The sequence below is a fragment of the Podarcis gaigeae genome (assembly GCF_964106915.1).
Source record: "Podarcis gaigeae genome assembly, chromosome: 8".
NCBI classification, from domain to species: Eukaryota; Metazoa; Chordata; class Lepidosauria; order Squamata; family Lacertidae; genus Podarcis; species Podarcis gaigeae.
In genome coordinates, this window is record NC_139684.1 from 52,384,609 (window position 1) to 52,405,910 (window position 21,302).

The 21,302-nt window shown below is 47.2% G+C and overlaps 1 protein-coding gene across 2 annotated transcripts in view; it reads right to left on the reverse strand.

The window, feature by feature from the left end:
• The window catches only part of ST3GAL2 (ST3 beta-galactoside alpha-2,3-sialyltransferase 2), a 38,677-nt gene extending 17,930 nt beyond the window's left edge, over positions 1 to 20,747 (reverse strand). Inside the window, exons 1-2 of one of the 2 annotated variants that reach the window (XM_083753031.1) lie at positions 20,125 to 20,747; positions 2,745 to 4,009 (exon numbers count right to left, since the gene is read on the reverse strand). In XM_083753031.1, coding sequence (XP_083609157.1) covers positions 2,745 to 3,083 — 339 coding nt within the window. In that variant the 5' untranslated portion in view covers positions 3,084 to 4,009; positions 20,125 to 20,747. Of the gene's footprint in view, positions 1 to 2,744; positions 4,010 to 18,218; positions 18,325 to 20,124 lie in introns of those variants that run through there. The other variant, XM_083753032.1, reaches the window with a different exon arrangement.
• Between the last annotated feature and the right edge of the window lie 555 nt (positions 20,748 to 21,302).

Here is a 21,302-nt window from a genome sequence, read left to right on the forward strand (position 1 = left end):
AACACCCAAACTAAGAACACATCTGGAGAGGCACAAACCTTGGTTCTGCCCAAACGGCAGGGGGAGGCAAAAGCCAGGCAACCTATACATGCATGAGTCATGGCTCTGTTTAGACTGCAGGTTTCTGCTTCTCCTCCCCTTGCGCTAAAGGGAAAACTCCTGCAGAGGAGAAAAGCAAACCAAAGCAGCTTTCAATGAAATGGTGCCTGTACCATCTTTGTCACTTGACCCTGGAAGACTGTATTGCAAGGCCTTGTCTGCAGATGCTGAAGAATAGATATTTAAGATTTGCAGGCAAGATAACAACCCACACGTCTAGGAAGCCTTATTGCCATGTACAACTGATAAAAAGCACTCCTGGTCAGCGGCTACTTGAGCACACACTATTAGTTTGATTATTCCATTTGTAGCCACCTTTCCACCCAAAGGAGCCCAAGGCAGCCAACTGCTAGCCACACAATGGCCCTGGTACCAGAATAAGGGCTTTTGGATGATGTCATGACATGGAAAATGTGGAATGGACAGAATTTGATGGTGCATTAGAGGTGCTTAAAAGGAAGAATCAACAAAAAAAATCCCAGGATTTTTTATTTTTGGCGTAGTGGAGGGGTGCCCGGAGGTAAATCACTCTTAAAACTTCAGAGATCGAGGGAAAGGCTTTAATGTGACTTTTAGTCATCCCTTCACTAAGACAACCCAAAAAGCGCATTCCATCTGGCCTTTGGGGAGAGAAGCCTTTGGGTGATCACTTCTAGGCAAGGTGTTATTTCACCTGGATTAATCATAGCACTGTAAATTATACCAGCAGTAGTACCAGAGAGCTTGATGGGAACCACTAAGAAACTTGTTAATTTTTTGAATTACATTATAATCTTTTTAAAAAACTCCAAGCTGAATTTGGAGTGGAGGGGTATTGTTTTGGCTTATTACAGGTGAAGGGCAGCAAAGAAATTTTAATAGTAACAACAAGAACAAGAACAACAATAACTCATCTCCACTATGGTTCTCAAACAAACATGAAGGATACAATTTGATAATATTTGAACAGCAAAGGGTTCCACGGATATTTAATTTCGACATAAGATAGAATTCTGATTTTGGGCTATTTGAATTTTGGAAATGAAACAGAATACACACACATAAACTGTGATTTGTTGGGAAGCGACGGAACTCAGTTGTAGATAGATCTACACCATTGAAGCACATAGAGATTCAGATGCACTTAATTTTATGCTGAACTTGTCCTGTACTCACAGAACATAAAGTTAGAGCCTTGGTTTGTTCAGCCCACTATCTTGCATCCACTGACTGGCAATGGTAGCTTTCCAGGATTTCAGGGCAGGGATCTCTCCCAGACACACCTGGAGGTGGTGAGGATTGAACCTAGGACTTTCTGCATGCAAAGCAGATGTTTTCCCACTGAGCTATGGCCCTTCCTTAACATTTGATATTGAACAAACCACAGGGAGATAAGGAGAAAAAACAGGTTTTGAAAAGACTGAGGAAAACAATAAGCACCTGCTTTTTAATATAGAAAAGATTTTGTCACAGTATGACTGCAAAACAAGCAGGTTAAAGAGTTGATAGCACAACTGGGCTCCAGACCTCAGCAATAATATTCAAATGCAGGTCTGGAAGTATTTATGGTGAACAGGGGATGACCTTCTCTTGTGTGTAAGAGAATTTTGAAATCAGTTTCAAAACAATGGTAAGGTGGTGCTGCAGTGATGGAAACCTCAAAGTAAGAGAAGACTTGTAGTAAAAATGTGAACTATGGGTTGATAAAGGGTTTATAAAAATAGAGGTTTGAAAGAGATGCAGAGGGGAAAATCATTACATTAAGATCCACAATTGGGGGGGAGTCAAAGGGGATTATATGTTTATGCATTTAATTCATTCATTTATGTAAAATAGAAAATGCAAAAATAAAATTTATTAAAGAAAAGAAAACCACATTGCCTTGGCAAGCTATAGGATGACAGCTACCAGGGTCCTGTATGGCAAGGACTGAAAACCTTAGCGGTGCCTACTTTAAAAGAACAGATAAAAAATATGTGGGGGTTTGCTCCAGCCATCAACTGGCTTGTTATGTTAAGGATTAAGGAAAACAGGAAAAAATAGAATAGTTTTATGAGCAGCTGGTTATCATTCATACATTAGTGTAAACTTTTAAAGTTTATTTTCAAATCTGCAGCTTTGTTTCAAGATTATGAAAGTTAGCTTATGACTCAAAAATATATACATGTGTTCAGATCTACATTCATAATATACCAGTACGTAAAGTCAGATTTTGAAGAATGCACACCAAGAGCTGCCAAATTCGTCCAAAAATGCTTAAGAATCATTGTACAAAATAAGGAACTTTGCCTCATCTAGTCATCTAGACAGTATCTCCCAGTCTGATTTCCCTTGCCCAGATATAGACCAAGCAGCTGGGAGGCTGGGAGTTTTGTTGTACGGTGCTTAGACTTAGCAGGCTGCCCTAGTCTTGCTGCCCTAAGTGGTTGTAATAGGAGTGGGAATGTCAAACCAGTGGCGTAGCGTGGGTTGCCAGCACCCGGGGCAAGGCAAGTAATTTGCGCCCCCTAACCCATGGATTTTAGCACTTGAGCCAGGTAGGGGCAGAGAGCTGCGAGTGCAAGTGCGCCCCCCCCCCATGTTGCACCCGGTGCGGCCAGCCCCCCCCGCACCCCCACGCTACGCCACTGTGTCAAACCCCACCCCCCGGTCCCAAAAAAACTCACCATCCACCACCTCTGGACATCCAGCGGCAAGTCCATGTTCTCTTTGGTCCACACTGGGGAGATGTTACTGTCGTAGCGGGTGTCGAACCACTCTGAGTCACTCACGTCCACCATGCACCTGTGACAGGTGCAGCTCCGTACAAAGAGACCCTCCTTGCTGAGGCGCTGCATACCAGCATAGCCTGGAACAAGCTTCACCCGGTGGATGCCGTTCAGCCCATTGGGGTCTAGGTAGGCGATGCTGTGGTGGGAGTAGGTGAAAAGGAGGGACATGATGAAGACGAGCAGGAAAGCCGTGGAGAGGAACCAGAAGCGCAGCGAAAACCTCATGTTGGGCATGGGAGGGGAGGGGAGGCCAGGAAGGGTCACTTGGCCTGTGTCTCTCTTGCAACAGAAAAAAAGGCAGGGGGAAAAGCTGGCAGAGAAAGTGTTTGGCTTCTCAAAAGCTTCCTCTGGGAACCCTCACAGTTCTCCAGGTGCTGCAGAGACCAACTTAGTCATGGAAATGCGGGCAGGTGTTTGGAATAGACCATCCCAGGTAGCCTCTCTTTGGGTTCTTCTTACATCAGTCACAACCTCTATGGCACCGCCCAAGCCTTTTGCATACAGAATTTGGGCCACAGAAGAGCAAAATAAGAGCAGCCTGTGCCCTCGTCCACTGTTTGACTCAAGAGAGAGCCGTTTCCACAGGTTATCCCAGCAAACTAGGTCCCCAACTCTGCCTGAGTACTTTTCCTTCCTGAGAGGGGGGGGAGAGCCTGTCCTAATACAAAGGAGAACGCCATGGTCCCGTCTGCTCCTGGGCACACATTTCAAGGCTCTGCATCCCAGCCGGAGAAAGAGAAAGCAGCTGTTTGCCGAGTATCAGAGCAGCTCCATCCTCGGGGTTAATGAGCCACCTTCCCTCAGCACCACCACTCCAGCAGACGGGAAGCTCCTGCCAGTTCCCATCCCAGGATCTCGCCTCTGAGCTGGCAGCTGCACATCTGGATCAGCACTGCCCGGGGACAGCCGCCGCTTGGGTGGCCCAGGCGCTCTCTCCGCCCTCCGCTGCCGCCACACACGCTCAGTCTGCAGACGCAGCTCCTGCTCAGTCCTGCAACTTCCTCTCCAATTTGGCATCTGGCAGACGTGGAAGTGCAGTGTCCCCGTGGCTCCTCCTCCTCCTCCTCCTCAGCTGCTTAGGCTTTTAAATAATCCCTTGGCAATCTTTCCCTCTCCACTTGCTGGCCCAGAAAAGGTTCTGCTGCAACAAAGCCCTGAAACTGGAGAGAAAGAGGAGGATTTTAAAATGATACATATGCAAAAGAAGAATTGTCCAAGGTCAGCAAGAGGGAGGAAGCCTCAGCTCAAGGGTGCCTGGTAGAAGGGAACCCCCCCCCCGCCTCCTAATATGCTCCAACGGCCCTCAGGGAACCAAGACAGAATAGAGCAGTACTATTCCTTAGGGACGTGGGTGGTGCTGTGGTCTAAGCCACAGAGCCTAGGACTTGCTGATCAGAAGGTCAGTGGTTCGAATCCCCGCGACTGGGTGAGCTCCCATTGTTCGGTTGCAGCTCCTGCCCACCTAGCAGTTTGAAAGCACGTCAAAGTGCAAGTAGATAAATAGGTACTGCTCTGACAGGAAGGTAAACGCCATTTCCATGCGCTGCTCTGGTTCGCCAGGAGCAGCTTAGTCATGCTGGCCACATGACCCGGAAGCTGTCTTTGGACAAACGCTGGCTCCCTCAGCATATAGAGCGAGATGTCTTCCGCAACTGGAGCTAACAGTCAGGTCAGGGGTACCTTTACCTTTTATTCCTTCCCTTGATGTGGACACAATGCTTCTGTTGGTACAGCCTAGAATAGCTAGGGAGGACCTCTCCAGGCAGATGTGGAAAAACCCAGAAGTTAGGTGCAATGACATTTCCATACTGGGATGAGCACTACACACTCAGCTGATCACCAATTGCACAACAGTCTCCAGAACACAGTTAGCACCTTAAATTTGAGGGGGGGGGCCCTGAGAACGATTCATTTGAGCAAACATAAATTAGAATTACAAAGTGGTCCTTAAGCTCCAGGTTCGAAGAGGATGCTAACTCCTAAAATCACCCTCCAATGAGGTGCCAATTTATGCTACAAAAATACCAGTGAGAGGGTCAAATCATCAAGCTGTTATATATGAGGCTGAGAGACCCCACAACTCTGTTAGGGGAGGACTCCTAATAATAATCTGTTTAATTTACTGCAATAGGAAAAGACACAGATTCTTTTCTTCCCTAAAACAAAGGAAGTCTTCCTCTGGCTCAAACAAAAAACTCACAGAGAGGATTCACTGGCAAGAGTTCAAGGCCGACTTTGTCAATAGAAGGACAAGAGCCTCTGCATTTCATTGTCTGCCCCACTTACATGCAAACACACAGTATGTCCATTATTCTGACCAATGCTCTATTCATTGTGCAGCAAGCATGTTGCTTTTCACAAGATTCAATCCCTGATGAAGCTGCCCCTTACTTAAGTCAGTGGGTGCTCCTGGTGCATTATTTTTAATATAGCCACTGTTATGAGATCAACTTGATTGAAATCATAGCAGCTGAAATTCTAGGCATGCAAAGAGATTGGAGCAGCTTGAGTCATAACCAAAAGCCTGGTGGAGGAGCATCTACAGCACTGTCTCAGCCCCCACACCTGTGGCTCCTTCTGAATTGCTTGTTAAATTGAAAAACCAAGTCCCCCATTTAGAAGCAAAAGGGTGGTTGCAGCTCAGGTTGGTTTTACCCTTTCTTTTGTTGGACCAAGGCCTTTAACCAAGGAAACAACAATCTCTGAATCCAGGGAGTTTGAGTAGACAGGAAAAAATGGATTGCAAGTCTTTGCTTCTATTTACATCATGAAGCCCTTATCTTGGGCATAAAAACAACTGCTTTTTGCCTTAGCAGCTGGGAAACTTTGGAACCCCTGAAAAAATCTCACTCATTTCACAAACAACGACATTCCATGTGGAAACCCTTTCTTGTCTCTTCTCAGCCCCACCACCAAGTCTTCATCTTTGCAGAAGTAAGGCCAAAGGTGAGGTAAAGGATCCCTGGATGGTTAAGCCCAGTCCAAGGCAACTATGGGGAGCGGTGCTCATCTCCCATTTGTCCACAGACAGCTTTCCAGGTCATGTGGCCAGCATGACTAAACCGCTTCTGGCGCAATGGGACACTGTGATGAATGCCAGAGTGCATGGACCATTAGCTGCCCAAATTCTATATTTTCCCTCTTGCCCCCAATCTCTCCCCTACAGGACTACCAGCTTTCGCTCACTCTCAGCCCCCCTTTCCCCAATCTTGCTTTCGGAGATCTGCTCTTTGCTTTGCCCTTTTCTCCTTCCTCATCTGCACTTCTGCTTTTTTGCTGGTATATAACTTGCCCATTCGCCAGCCATGCCCCCCCCCAAGTCTCCCACAGCTTTCTTTCCATTCTTGCCCGAATCTTACCTAATGCCTATGCCTCAGAAAGTCAATACCCAAAAGCATTCTTCCTCCTCTGCAAACCTCTCTCTCTCTTCTGGCAGCTAACAGCCCCAGTCACCATCCATTTCATCTTCTCACCTCACCTGTCACTCCTCCTTGCTTCAAGCTTCTTTCTCTAACATGCCCAGTTTTACCCCATCTAGGTCTGGCTTTGCATTTCTGCCTCTGCTTTTAGAACTGGCAAGCTTGGCCTGTAAGCTTCCACACTTTGAAAACTGAGTTACTGCTATTGCTAGTGTGCTCTTTATGAAAGTCTGTGTCAATTGTTTCTGTATAACACACATACACACACACACGGGGAGAGAGAGAGAGAGAGAGAGAGAGAGAGAGAGAGGAGGGAGGGAGGGAGGGAGAGAGGGAGGTACCTTGGTTTACAAACTTAATCTGTTCTGGAAGTCCATTCTTAAACCAAAACCATTCTTAAACCAAGGCACACTTTCCCAAGTGAGGCCTCCCGTCGCTGGTGCCCTCCCACCGTTTGGATTCTGTTCTTAGACCGAGGTAAAGTTCTCAAACCAAGACACTATTTCCGGTTTTTTGGAGTTTGTAAACCAAATCATTCTTAAACCGGACTGTTCTTAAACCGAGGTACCACTGTATATGCGAATTATTTTATAGTACAATAAATTGCTTGAATGATACTCAGTGGCATAAAAGTGACAGCTTCAGGAGGCACTCAGGTCTCAAAGTCAAAAGATTCCGAGAGGAGAACCAAAGGTCTCCTATTGTTCACTCTGGACTTCAACTGCAGACCAGCTGCCTTGCTTCCCAGACATTCCCGCGACCTCCGATATTGAAGATTCTTCACCTCACCGGCCTTCCTCAGATTAACAAATGACCTTTATACAAAATGTGTGGCCTTTGTGATTTGTTGGAAGTGTTGCAAGGGTTGTTTGTGTTTTGTCTTGTTTTTATTGTATGTCTGATGAAAAACTCCTGATTTGGTAACTGTCAAGTACATCCCATGAAAAAGCCCCGTGCTCATGCAGACAAAAACCTCAGCCGTCCAAGTTAAGGGCTACGCATGCAAGGGCTGCTTGAGCCCCGCAGCCTCTCACCCCTCCTGATTCCTCCTCTGGCTGTGCAGTTTTGAAGTTGGTTGCTTCAAATGAACAATAAGCTAACATTAACCACAGCGTGCAACCACAGCATGCCTGTCGAAGACAGCAGTTCCTCAGGGCTCATAACTACAAAGGTTATCATACATTTACAGAATGCTAGATGCTAGTCCTGGTGGATCTTAAAGTTAGCTTTAAGACTGAGACACTATTCATAGAACTGTAGAGTTTGGAGGGACCTCTGAGAGCCATCTAGTCCAACCCCCTACAATGCAGGAATCTCAACTAAAGCACCCATTATAGATGGCCATCCAACCTCCACTTAAAAGCCTCCAGTGAAGGAGAGTCCTGGCTACAGGTGGTAAAATTACTAGCTGAGAAACTGAGGTATTTCATGGAAAACAACTGATTGGTCAGGACTGCTTGGAACTTGCCATTTCCTGGGATTCATTTCCTGGGAACCCAGCATTTGGCCTAATTCAGCAGGACACTCCTAAAGTTATTAAGCAATAAGAATGACCTGGGCACTCAGGTTCAATGAACAAAGGTAAGTTATGCCTTCACTCTTAAGAAAGCCCAAACACACAAATTTCCTAAATAGCTTCATGCACACCTGAGGTGGGGTGGGGGAGGTGTCTAAATATGGAAGTGACAGCAATATGTTTTGTGAATTCTTTTAAGATGCCTAATAGGAACGGATCCTAGGATTACCTTGTTATCTGAAATAGTCAATGAAATCAATATATTTTAGTTTGGCTAGAAATCTTGGCTACCAAAATGCCATTGCATGCCTCAGAATGGTAGAAAAAAACCACAATTATTTATTTCTTTTTATAGGAATTTATACCTCACCTGTCAATAAAATTTCCAAGCCTGCTTACAGTAATTAATACATATCAATTAAAAATATACAAAAATATTCTAGGTACAATAAAACCATTATGAGTAACCTGGTCAACTTCCAACTTAGTCCTAGTGTTATGAAAGAGGGAGAAAAACTTAGCTCTTTCCGCTTTCTCCAAGCCATGCGTAATTTTATAAACTTTCATCATGTTGCCTCTTACTCACCTTTTCTATAAACTAAAAAGACTCAATTGCCGAAACATTTCTTCATAGGGGAGTCACTCCCATCCTCTTGGTCATTTTGGTTTCCCTTTGCTGAACCTTTTTCCAGCCCTACAATATCCTTTTTGAGGTGAGACAACCAGAACCATACATAGCATTCCAAATGCGATCACACCATAGATTTGTATACTGTAGAGGCATGATGATATTGGCAGTTTAATTTAATGATCCCTAGCATAGAATATGCCTTTTCCACAAATGGTGTACACTGGGGTGACATCTTCATTGAGTTATGTACTGTGACCCCAAGGTTTCATTCCTGGTCAGTCACCATCCTGGGAGCGTAGCTGTGAAATCAGTATCTTTTTGCCCCAACGTGCATCATTTCACAGTTGTTACACCGAACTGCACTTGCCATTTTGCTGCTCATTCTCCATCTGGAGCTCCTCACAATCTCTTCTTTTGAGTTGCAGTCCAAAATATCAAGAGGGCACCAGGTTGGGGGAAGATGCCCTGTCCCACAAAGCCTTATGCTTCCTTTATTCATTCCAACACAACCCTGCCTGTAATGTATTTAAAGGCAAGGATGTTTTTCTTCTTAAGGACATGCGAGTCAACCACTATGCCCTAGAATCAGGAGGTTTATCAACCAATTCAGCAGACGAACTGGCAAAAAGCACCTCCAGTGGAGTTTCCGTGTGGAGCCAGCACACATTAACCTACACGTGCAATAGGCAAAATGGATCCCCTCCCCCACCCAGAGATTTAACTGCTGCAGCGCCTGGAAAGTGACCTGAATCCTAAAGGATGTCAAGCTGGTCAATCAACTCACTAACAGAATAGCTTAACAAGGCATGGCCAAAAGGCAAAAATAAGCTCAATGATTTAGCTCCAGAACAGGAAATAACTGGAATGTATGCAGAAAAAGAGAAAGAGAAAGTATGGTCCAGGATCTGGTCCAAAATAGTTTACATGTGCCACCCAAGGAAATGCAATCCTTAACATGAAAATGCTCTCCTCTCCTGGCTCAGAGGTGTTAGGCTTTTGCTGTTTCCCACTGACCTGTGATGACCCTTCAAGGGCTCCCATTCACCAGCACATTTCATATTTCAAGACTGAAGAGGACAACTCTCAGTCTTCTATTCTCAGCATCTCATATCCTCCTGTCCTCCTTCCTCCTCCTCCTCTTCCACCTCTTCCTCCAGCAGGTCACTCTGATGCCCACCCAACAGCCATCAATTGGTCCAGCTTGTATCCATGACAGCCTCTCCCTCCCTCCCCTTACATTATCTGCCAAGAGGCAAAGCAAGCTCTTCTCTCTATGGGCTCCTTCTTAAAACAGCAGCTGGAGGAATCCAGGGTAATCCCTGCAATGGGAGAGAGATTTGCTGCAAAAGCAGCTCTGGCACAGCTGGAAGCAGTTTGCACTTCCCACCCCTCAGCAAAATCCCCAGAGCGGCTTACAAAAGGGGGACTTGGGGCAAGAAAACTCACTTGAAGCATCTCTCCCCACCCACCCACTCACTGCACCTCAAAAGCTATGTATGCCGCCGCCACCAACCACATCTGGCTATGGATTATGAATATTTAAACGGCTCAGATAGGCAGCACCTTCTTGAAGTTGGTTCTGCAGTACTGGCAAAGAGACCAAAACCACAACACAGCTACCATGCATATACAAAAACTAGCATGGCAGGGCATGCCTCAACATGCTAGCTTTCTCTGTGGTGGGAGTTTGTTCAGGCGGCATCAAGTCCTCTAGATATAGATTGAAGGTGGGCAGAAGGATCCAGGCAATGCTTTTTTACTCCCAGTTGTTTAACAATATTAGCCACCCCACTCCCACAAAGTATATTGCAGTAATGAAGAACGCTTGTGATCACCACAATGGATTTTTACATGGAACGACTGTGCAGTCCATCCAGTTTTAGTACTCAGAAGAAAATCTTGGGCTCAGAATTCTTTAATGCTATTTCTTTTGCAACAGTCTGAAGCCTGATTCATATCTTGGGGTTCTTTTAAAAAAAGATAGCAATGACTGATGGAGAATGTGACTGGCTCCTATGTACAGTCATGGTGGCTAACCAGCTCTTATTCCAGGACTGGAAAGAACAGCCACTCTCTGCCCAGTTCAATAGTGCAATGGCCGGAGGATGTGACTTGACTGTGCTGCATATGAGGAAGCAGCTTTCCACAAATTAAGACAAGATGGAAAGGTCTCAGGTGTATCAATCTCATATATGGACATGTTTCCTTCAGGCTGTATGAAGGACACTCTGGAAGTCACATCAAGTGCACACCCTCCTCAACATTTTTTTTTATCCACTCCCCCCAGCACCCAAAGGGTTGCCTGTATAAAACATCAAAAAGAAAAACTTGAAATGAATTTTTTAAAAGAGGGCGTTGGCCAAATAGAGTGTGCCCAGAAGAGGAAGACCAGGATGGTGGCCAGGGACCCCTCTGAGGAACAGCGGAAAGAGCTGGGCTATGGTTAGCCTGGCAAAGAGAGGTTTCCAATGGGAGTGGGGATCCCATGAGAGCTGCGTAGAACCAAGTGGCAGAAATTGCATGGAAGCAGGTTTCAGCTATGCTAATGGGAAAAGCTATTTTTCAATAGGGGAACAGGCTGTCTGGGCCACCTGCCAGGGAGTCTTCACCTGGATCCTGCATTGCAGATCTGGCAAACAGCATGGGGTAGGGCCAGAGGGCCTTCAAGGCCCCTTCCAACTCTTATTTTATTACCCCAATCTGCTATCAACAACATTCTCTATTTACAAAAGACTTGGTGCTAACAGCAGTGAAAGTGGAGATGCCTAAGTACTGGAAAAGTGCCTTGGGCTACGCAGTGCAAAGCTGGATCTTGCAACTTTGGCAGGGTGCGTCAACTGAAAAACCAAATTAATATGATGATTCCACAAGCAAGACAATTAAAAAATAATAATGGTTCCAATCTGTCTCATGCATAAATAGCAGGATGCAGAACCTCTTTTCCCCCATCAGCAATCTGTCTTTCGGGAAACTCCTTACATAGCACATAGGATAACCATGTTTCTTTTGACACTTCCAAAAGTAACTCCTGATTCTACAGAGCATGTTAAACGACATTCTAAGATTAGCTGAATCCCTTTTGCATGTTTTGTACAGGTGTTGTGTTTGTTTACAAATACTTATTTTCAGTGGAGCAGGCGGAGAACAGAGGAAGATCCAGGAAACTACTTTGATATTGAGGAAGATCTCCGATAACATCAAGGAACACTGGACGAAGCTAAAAAATCCATTATTGCAGCCTGTGAAGAAACTATTGGATACCAAACCAAGAAACTGGTTTGATGAGAGTGACAGTGACCACATTATTGACAAGAAAAGGAAGGCTTTCAAATCTGGCAAAGAGATAGAAACTGTGCCACTAAGAAAAAAACCCTATGCCAACGCTAATGCTGAGGTTCAATGAAGAACCAGAGAACTAAAGAACAGGAGGTGGATAAAAAAAAAAGCTCAAGAGATCCAGTACTTAGCTGACACTCATGATGCACAGAGTTTCTTTAAGGCCACAAAGACCTTCTATGGGCCAATAAATCATGGCATAGGCCCCCTTCTCTCAACAGACAGTACCACACTTCTAAAAGATAAAGAAGCTATTGCACTGCACTGTAAAGAACATTGCCAGCATCTCCTTAGCTGCAACTCCCCTGTAGCTGCTGAGGTCCTCTCACAAATTCCCAAAAACAAATTAGAGATGAGCTTGCGGTATCTCCAAAACCATTAAACAAATGAAAAACAACAAAGCCAGTGGACCTGATGCGATACCTGCCATAGTCTTCAAAGTGGACAGAATTGTGCTTACACAACTTCGCAAGCTCATCATAAAAAGAGAGAGAGGAGATCCCAGCAGACTTTAGGCATACCAAAATTATCAATCTCTTTTTTAAAAAAGGTGATAGAACGGATTGCGGAAACTATTGAGGCATCTTGATTATTAAGCTGCAGCCGGCAAAATTCTTGCAAGTATCTTAACAAACCATCTCCTGACAATATCCAAAGCTACCCTTCCTGAATCCCAAAATGGTTTTCGACCTTCTAGGGGGACAGTGGACATGATTTTCACAGCTTGACAGCTTCAAGAAGAATGCACCCATTGTTCCGATTCAGCACTAAACCATGTGTTTTCCTGGGGGAAAGCAGTGGGGCAAATGGAGGTGTAGATGAGCCCAGAGTCTGAGCCTGTTGTCAAGAGAGATGCACTCAGGGTTGCCCTCCATTCAAGTGAGAGCTGCAGCAAAAGAAAAGAGGCTAAGAAAGGAAGTGGCCCTCAAAAAAGGAAAAGGAAAAATTGGGCCTGGTCTTACTGCCTTCTAAACAGCCACCTTATCAGACCAACTACAGGCATTTCCTGCCCTGGGATGCAGGGGTCCTGTTGACCGCTGCTGACCAGAATCAGCTGCACTGGGTACTCTCAGTTCTTTTGCTTCCTGAAGGCTCAATCCAGCCTCCAGCATGGAACAGGCTTATGGTGATTACAATACAACTTTTCTGCTCTTCTCCATCACTTTCATGAAGAATCCTAGGAGCTAAAACTTGCTCTTAAATGCAGTCTGATGCATTCTGGGCCTGCTGCTTCATTATCAGTTTGCCCTCTCTGTCATTCCATATGCTGGACACTAGGTGCAAATGAACTGTCCCCTCATGCAGACTAGATGATCTAGCCTCGCTGCCCTGGACTTTCTTCTTTTGTCCAACAAGAACAGAGGGGATGGCTCCTTTCAGGCCAAATGATTTTGCTGGGTGCCAAAAGGGAAGCCCTTCTTCAATTTTCATTCCGAAAACATGTGTTTCCCCAATATAAGCACTGAGCTTGGACATCTGGTAGGGAAGGGGTGGTGGAAGATCACGGAGGGTTAGCAGCCTATAACAGTTTCTGCAGAAACAGTCACCTTCTCCAGAGGGCCCATGCTGCATACTGAATCCATTGTGCCATCACTTAAGAGGAGGTTCCTCCTTTTTCTCATAACAGTTGCTGCAGAAAAGCAACACTAGACTTGAGTGTGCATCTGGCACACTTTCTGGGAGGAGGAGGAACCCCACCTCCTTTTCATGGTGCTGCACTGCAGCAAGAAGCAGCTCTGCTGGAGCCGTTGGAACCCTTCCATTGGCTGGATATGAGCCTGCGGACTCCACCAGGTGGAAAGGAAACTGCCAATTGAGGGGGAATTTGAGCCAACCACAGATAAATCCGAGGCAGCTTGGCAAGGCCTTGGCCCAGGGGGAGAGAGAGGGCAAGGCAGGAGGGGAGCAGTCAGAAAGAGTGTCTACCAAGAGGGGTGGGAAGCTGACCTAGAAGGACCTCTGGTCAGATCCAGCTGCAGGGCTCTTCCTATAGGATGCGATACAATATGCAGATTGGCACAACAATAAAATGGAAGAGATGGAGGGAAGCAAGTTCTTTAGCTTCTTAGAGAAAGGGTGAGCGATAGAATAAAATGTATCATTAGGATTATGAGTAATTAATTTTTTATGCTGCCCTCCATCTGTAGATCACAGGGTGGTTTACAACTTAAATAAAGGTTATGCTGAAACAAACCCCGACATTTCATTTGCATGGAGTTCCTACACTGAGTGGGGACCGGCAAACAGATTGACATGTGGTGCTGGCCAGAAGGAACTTCGCACACCAAGTCGCTTTAGAATTGGAACAGAGTCATTCTAAGAGAAGATCACACTCTGGTAATGTTTTCAGCTCCCTCTTTACTTAAAACACTCTCTGATTGGGGGCAGGAGTTACAGTGCAAGTTAGGGGTTTGAAGTAACCGCTGGTATTTAAACTTTCCAATGAAGTCACTTTTGCCACATGATTCAGGCTTACTCCACATCCTCCTGTGTAGATGAACAAGGCTTGGCTGCTCACAGGAGCAGGAGGCAGCGGCGGTGGCAGCCAAACAGAGCCAAGAGCCTACTCTCTATCCACAGGAAAATCAGGAGACTGAAGAGAGGCTGCATGAATAGCAAAACCGCAAACCTCACAGTACCTGGAGGAAAGTGGCTGCTAAATGGGCATGTACATTTCCCATGTGTCCCCCTCCTTCCTCAGTTCTCTGTGCTCTTGAAAGAGCTCCTCCTCCTCTTAAGTCTGTGTGGGCCAATGAAACCAATAATGAAACCCTTTTAAAAGGTTTCTGGACAGAGAGTGAGTGCCTGGGGATTTTCATACATATTGAGAAGTTTCAGAAATATGAGCCATACATAGTAACATTGCCTGAGTATAGATTTCTCCAGCTCATTCTAGATGATGATGATGATGATGATGATGATGATGATAATGTTGTTGTTGTTGTTAAGTGAGTTGAAGTGTCCAACTGGATTATCCTTCAAGGTTAACTGTTGCAATTAGAATTAACTGCCCACTATAATCACACTGGGCACCACAGAACAGAGATTCAATTGTACAGTTTAAAGTACAGTGGTACCTTGGGTTAAGTACTTAATTCATTCCGGAGGTCTGTTCTCAACCTGAAACTGTTCTTAACCTGAAGCACCACTTTAGCTAATGGGGCCTGCTGCTGCTGCCGCCGCGCCGCCAGAGCACAATTTCTGTTCTCATCCTGAAGCAAGTTCTTAACCAGAGGTACTATTTCTGGGTTAGCGGAGTCTGTAACCTGAAGCGTATGTAACCCAAGGTACCACTGTACTTTATGCAGGTGGAATGTGTGGCTGCCGCTGCCCAGCAAGAGCCTTTAACGTTTTCATTGTCCCCTCCTCTGGAGCTCTGGCACACAGATCTAGAAAAGGGTGGGGGTGGGGGGAAGGCACCTATACAGTCAGACCTAAAGACCCCCACAAGAATCTGCTGCTAAAAATCGATGACTTTGTGTTGCGCTGAAGTTAACTAAGATGGCTCTTGTGCCATCCAGCTCTCTACAAAAGCACTGCACAGAAACAGATCTGAGTGCAATGCAGATCACACACTTGTCCATCAGTACCCCTAGAAGCATTATCTCTCACACACATAAAAAGAGCAAGGAGGCCTCTTAACTGCAACAGCTACTGAAAAGACCAAATACGAATTTGGCCATCAACTGTCTTCTCGAGAACCTGACCTCTGGTTTTGAAGGCCATGCTCCAAAGGCCAGAAGTACATTTTGCACTTTTGCTATTGGCTCCCTTGCACTCCGTGCAGATGTAAGATTTGCAATTTAGATGTCACATAGAAAATAAAGAAGCAATTAAAGTGAGGAAAAACTTTGAACTCTTTTCTTTTCCCCTCTCAGGTAAGAACCCTGGGCAAACTTTTACTGCACCTCAGCTAGCCTGTGAAACTGCCTTGGGGCTGGATCTACGAACTTAGCCATGCTTGAATGGTTTAAATTGTTTATTTTAAAATATGTATTTGCTGCTTTTCTGACATGGGTTCAAGGCAACTGCAAACAACTGATGAACCACAATTTTTTTTTTAAAAAAAACTTAGCTAGAAGATGTTCTCAGCCATTCAGAAAAAAACTCCCACGGAGAAATCCTAGAGCAGCCTTCCCGCATCTGGTGCCCTCCAGATGTTTTAGGCCACAACTGCCATCCGCCCCAGCATCATACACCTGTGCTGGTGAGAACTGATGTGAGTTGTAGTCCAAAAGATCCAGAGGGCACCAGACTAGGATAGGCTGTGCTAGAAGCAGGCAAGGAAAAGTTGTGACAATCCTTTCAAATTATAAGAAGAACAAATCCTCAGTTCCAGAGGGAGAGAGTGCCGTCTTAGCAACAGATGCTCTAATGAAGCAGGATCTGGTTGGGTAAACAAAGAAAGCAATAGAGATGACTTATGTCAGAGGCATCTGCGTACTAGACTATGAGAATCTTTATAGGTTAAGCACAAGGACCTTGAACTGGGCCAATGAGCTGTGGTGCCAACCCCTCCTCTGTAACTGAAGGAGGAAAAGATGCTCCTTGCTTCTTCGCTCTGACATTTAACAGATGGGCTGCAGAATTTTGCATCTCCCATGTCATCATCAAGGGCAGCCCCACATGAAGCATACCAAAGCAGTCAAGCTCAGCAGTTGCAAAAGTATGGGTCAAAGTGGCAGGCCCCATCATCTAAGAGGAGGTGCAGTGTGCACAGATGCTCTAGAAACAACAAAAATCCAGAGACAATTCAGAAAATTCCTGAGCGCCTCAAGCTGTCTGCTGCCCCCTCAGTGCAGGTTTGGTTTGCAGCCCTTGGCATCGTCAGGAGCACAGCAGGCTCCAGATGACCCCACGGCTGCCAGTCTATATTGATGGAGCAACAGCCAGCTTGGTGTTACACAGTAACTTTTCTCACACTCTCTAAAATGTCTTTGCCTTTGCCTTTTACATCTTGCAACAGTAGGTTTCAACCAGGACTTTAATTAAAAGAAACCACCAGGCTTGTTACTCTGCCATGTACGCTTTTGTGCTTGGGATCTTGCAGATTTTATCATGCAGTGACTTCAGGGGTTTTGGTAACATGATGTGCGTTGCATTGCCCACATACTAAAACAAGTGTGCTCATCAACTTGCTTATTTTCAACTGCAAGTCTGAACTGGCTCCTGAGTCTAAGATGGGAGCCAACTGGGTGCTAATATTTTTTCATTAAAACCCTTCCAGCCCAATCCTTGAACCTGCAGTCTGAGAAACTCGACAAGGTTGGACCCCCAACTCTTTGTAAAGCACACCATGCCACACAAACACAACAAGTGGGAGGCTATGCCAACAGTGCAGATATGTCAGTAAAAGAATATTTTATACTGTGGTGTTTTGAAAGCAGTGACAGCCACAGAAGTGTTTCCCTCACTAAGCACTTCTGTTCTGGGCCCACATCCATCACAGAAGCATCACATAAACTATGCTCAGAGATTAGGATGCAGTTGCCCCACAGCTTTGACTCCAACCATCTTATTGGGCACTATCCAATGCAGCTTCTGGGCAGTCACAGAACCTGCTGTCTGGCACAGAATTTGGCATCCTGGAAAAACCTGAGCTTTAATTTAAAAGTATCCAGGCACATGTTTTATGAAAATATCAAGCCGCTCCCCCTGGACCCTCCTAATTTCATTAACCCTTTTCTTGGTTTCCCTCAGTATCCATTTAGGAAATCTGAATCATGGAGCACTACAGGAAACTCTTAAGTGACAGCACAGGAAAAACTTTCTGGGAGCAGTAGCAAGCACAGCATGATCAAATTCAACATGTCTGTGAGTGAAAGAATATCTAGAAAGTCTTACTCAAGTCGTATTTAATTTCAGGACAGAGAATTACTCGACAATGAAGGATCTGTAAAAGAGATGTTACATGGAAGAATTAAAATCCATTAAGGAAACTTGGAAGTTCTTTTGAAACGACTATAGTAGAGGCTCAGATAGTATGTATCACAGAGGAACAAGAGTTCAGCATACTGCATAATGAAGCATTTTGTCTATATATTCATTTGATTTAAGATCCTCTTCATCAAATAATTCAGTGTTGGTTTTAATTGAACATTAATAATATTATCATGGACTAGATGTGCTTCATTCACTCACTTTTTAACTGGTCTTTAACTAACTTATGCAAAGCCTTTGGGGGGGAAGGAAATATTTGTGCAATAGTGTTTAAATACAAGAAGGTGCAAATTCAAAAATATACAAGCTGCCATTCTACTGCATCTACTAACAGTCAACTGCAACTCTGCCTGGGGTTATGGAAGTCATAAGAATGGGGGGGGGGGGGAAGAGTGCAAAGCATTTTGCCCTTGAATGAGAACAAAAAGGAACACAAACCCTGAGCAGACAAGTGCATACTGCAAACAGGAAATTAAGACATTTGAAGTGTTATTTCCTAAAGGCATAAAGACAACCAAATTAAATACCTCAGGAAATGGAAGCCAGCCAGGGCCATGATGGCAAAGGGCTGCTGGAGAGCAGAAATTGCAGGGAGAAGCTGTGTCAACTCTTTCTATCCGTCTTCACTGTGCAAAATGCTGGAGAGAGAAACCCATCGGAACCAGCTTTAAATAGCAAGCCTAGTCGCTATAGGCAACAAGGAATTCCATGCTGGCAAGTGAGTGGGCTGGTGGGGAGAGAGATCACTGCATGGCTTGGTTTTTGTTGTAGACACAGAGGAGAGGGAAGCCAAAACAGAAACACAACAACAGGCTAGCGGAGGAGCAGATCCAAGCCCACTTGCTTTCTGTGCTGAGCTGTGAAGGAAAGTCAGTTCCCTTGTGGCTACCAGCACAGAAAGCAAATGGGTTGGCCCAATGGCTCAAGGGCAGCAGAATGATCTCTCCCTCCCTCCTCCCCCAGTCTGCTTACTAGACAGCCGGGAATCCTCCAGGGCAGGCTCTTAGCAGTCTCTTAGCAGACTAGAGACTTTTGTGGGCTCATTTACAAGGCTGACCTGAAACACAGGATTCGGTGGTGCTCTGTATCAAGATGCAAAAATTTGATACATAGGACGTTAAGAAGTCGGAGCTCTTTTAAAAACTAGGCCTCAGGGTCATGCAATGAAGTTTACTGACAGCAGATTGTTAAGTAAGGATAAAAGTCCATTCAGTCACGCAAAACAAACCATCAGCTTATGGGCAGCCCCTCACCTCAAGGGGCAATGATTGCCACTGACATAGGCCTTCCCTCTGTAGGTTTGTCTAACATCACAGTTAAATGCAACCTCTACATCCAGAGGCAGTCTACATCTGGACAGCAGGTGCTCAGAGCATGCAATGTTGCCATCATGTCCTGTTTGTGGGGCTTCTCTTTGAGACTCCTGTCTGACCATTGCTGGGAACAGAGAATGAGGTGGGGTGGGCGGACCCCCAGTCTGGTGCCCTCCAGATGTTTCTGACTGAAACTCCTCTCACCCAGCACAGCTGTAGGATGCTGGAGTCAAGCGCAGCCCAAAACATCTGGAAGGCAGGTAGTTGGGAAAGGCTGCCGTCAGATCCATCTTGTCCTGTACTGCCTACACGGACTGGCAGCAGCTCTTCCGGGGCTGGACCTGGGGTCTTCCGCTCCAGCACTCTCTGCCACTGAAGTGCCCTCAGGAGACAATCCGACCCCCTTTCAAACTCTTGGGCACCGAGAGAGGTGCTGCCTCTAACTGCTCTCAGCTGCGGCAGGCAGTCCACTCTGCACATGCCCAGAAGCAACTGAATGCAGAGGGAACAGCGTGGCAAGGTAACACGCCGGTTGCAGACCGAACTTTACCGATTTCGGGGCTGAGGAAGACTCCGTGGGGGGCAGCCGGCAAGAGGCCCGGCCGGAGGCAGCCCCTCTTTCAAGCCAGGAGCTGGAGGGATCCCGGAGGCACAAGCCACCCGGCTCTCCGCGTTGGGGAGCCCCCCTGCCAGAATAGAGATCCCGGCTCTGCTCGGCCTCCCGGCAAAGCCAGGTCGGAACCTGGGACCCCTCACAGGCAGAGCTCCGCTGGGCTGCAGCCGGGCGCACAGAACCCAAGGCGGCGGCGCCCTCCCGAGTGGGAAAAGCCCCTGAAAGCGCGGCGGCGACCGATCGCCCCTTTGCCTCGCGGAGCAGGAGAAGCGAGAAGGGAGCAGCAGCAGCCCCCGGTCGGGCCCTCCCTCGGCCTCTGCCACAGCTCAGCAGCCCCTCGCGACGCTGCGGCAGGCAGGCAGGCAGGCGGTCCGCCCCACTGGGCTGCGCTGCGGGCCGGGCCCACTCCCCCAGAGGGCCGGAGAGACAAAGGCGGCGGAAGGAGCTGCTCGCTGCCCAGCCCCGCGCAGGCCTCCTCTTCGTCGTTGTCGTCGTCCTGCCCCTTACCTGCTTCTGCGGCCGGCGCCTGCCGCGGGCCCCATCCATGGTGGGCGTTGGGGGGATTCAGCGGCAGCGGGCGGGCGGGCGGACTAGCGACATCGGGCCCAGCTCAGCTCAGCCCCGCTTCACCAGGCGGCGGCATCGGCCTCCTCAGCAGCAGCGGCAGCGTCGTTGTTCTGCCGCGGGGCTCCTGGCTGCTGCCTCCGCAGGCGCCCCGCCGCCCCATCCTCAGCGCCGCTCCGCCGGCCGAGCTGCGCGCGGGAAGGAGGGAGCGAGGCCGGCCGTCGGAGGGGAGGGGAGGAGGGGCGGAGACTCTGCGGAGGGGCGGGGGGCTCCCAGCTGCCTCAGCCCCCGGGACGGGAAAAAAAGACCGCCTCTTCGGCCTCTCGCCAGCTTCGCCTCGGCGGTGGGAAAGAGGAGGGAGGGGGCTGCCGTTGCCTCTGTGTCCGGATGGGCGCCGCTGCGTAGCTAGTCCTAGCCCTGCGGGACGCCTCCCCGGCGCTTTCCGAGATCTCTGCCCCGAGGCATCTAGCAAGGGCACCGGGAGGAGCGCGCGCTCTTTCAGGGCATCGGCGCGCAGCAGGTCTTGTCGCCTCGGATGCGCTACCGGTGGCCAAGAAAGCCAGGCTGTGAGCTTCCTTGCAAGGCGGCGTAAACCGACCTCCGAGGAGAGCGGATGGAGATAAGGAAACTGGGGTGCGGGGAGCTCGGTGGTTGTGTTTGCTAAACGGACAGCTCCTCTAAAAGGTGGGGGAGCTTTGAGCCACTATTGGCAAAACTCACCCCCCACCCCGGGGACTGGCTATTTATTGAACTATACTGATTTCTTTGCGAGGAAGTTGGATGCGAGGAAGAGCATTTCCCCGGCACTTTCCTTAACCCAAAACTCTCGATCTTGGGGGTGGGGGTGAATTGGTTTAATGTGCAAAACCTGCAGTAATTGTGAGGCCCGAATTTGCCAGTGCCTGATTGAGTTAGCGACAGTCTAGAAGCGTACTGCCTTCATCACGTACTGCCGAACTCAGGTGAAGTTGTTGCAAAGCTGCGTGCTTCCCCAAACGAACAGCAATAAAAAGAATGGTGGGGGGTGTGTGCAAGCAAATCAATGAGCAGGTTGTTGCCTGGAAGCACCCATAGTTGATCTGGGAGTTCTTGAGCAATCAGCAGACTCCCCCGCCCCCAAA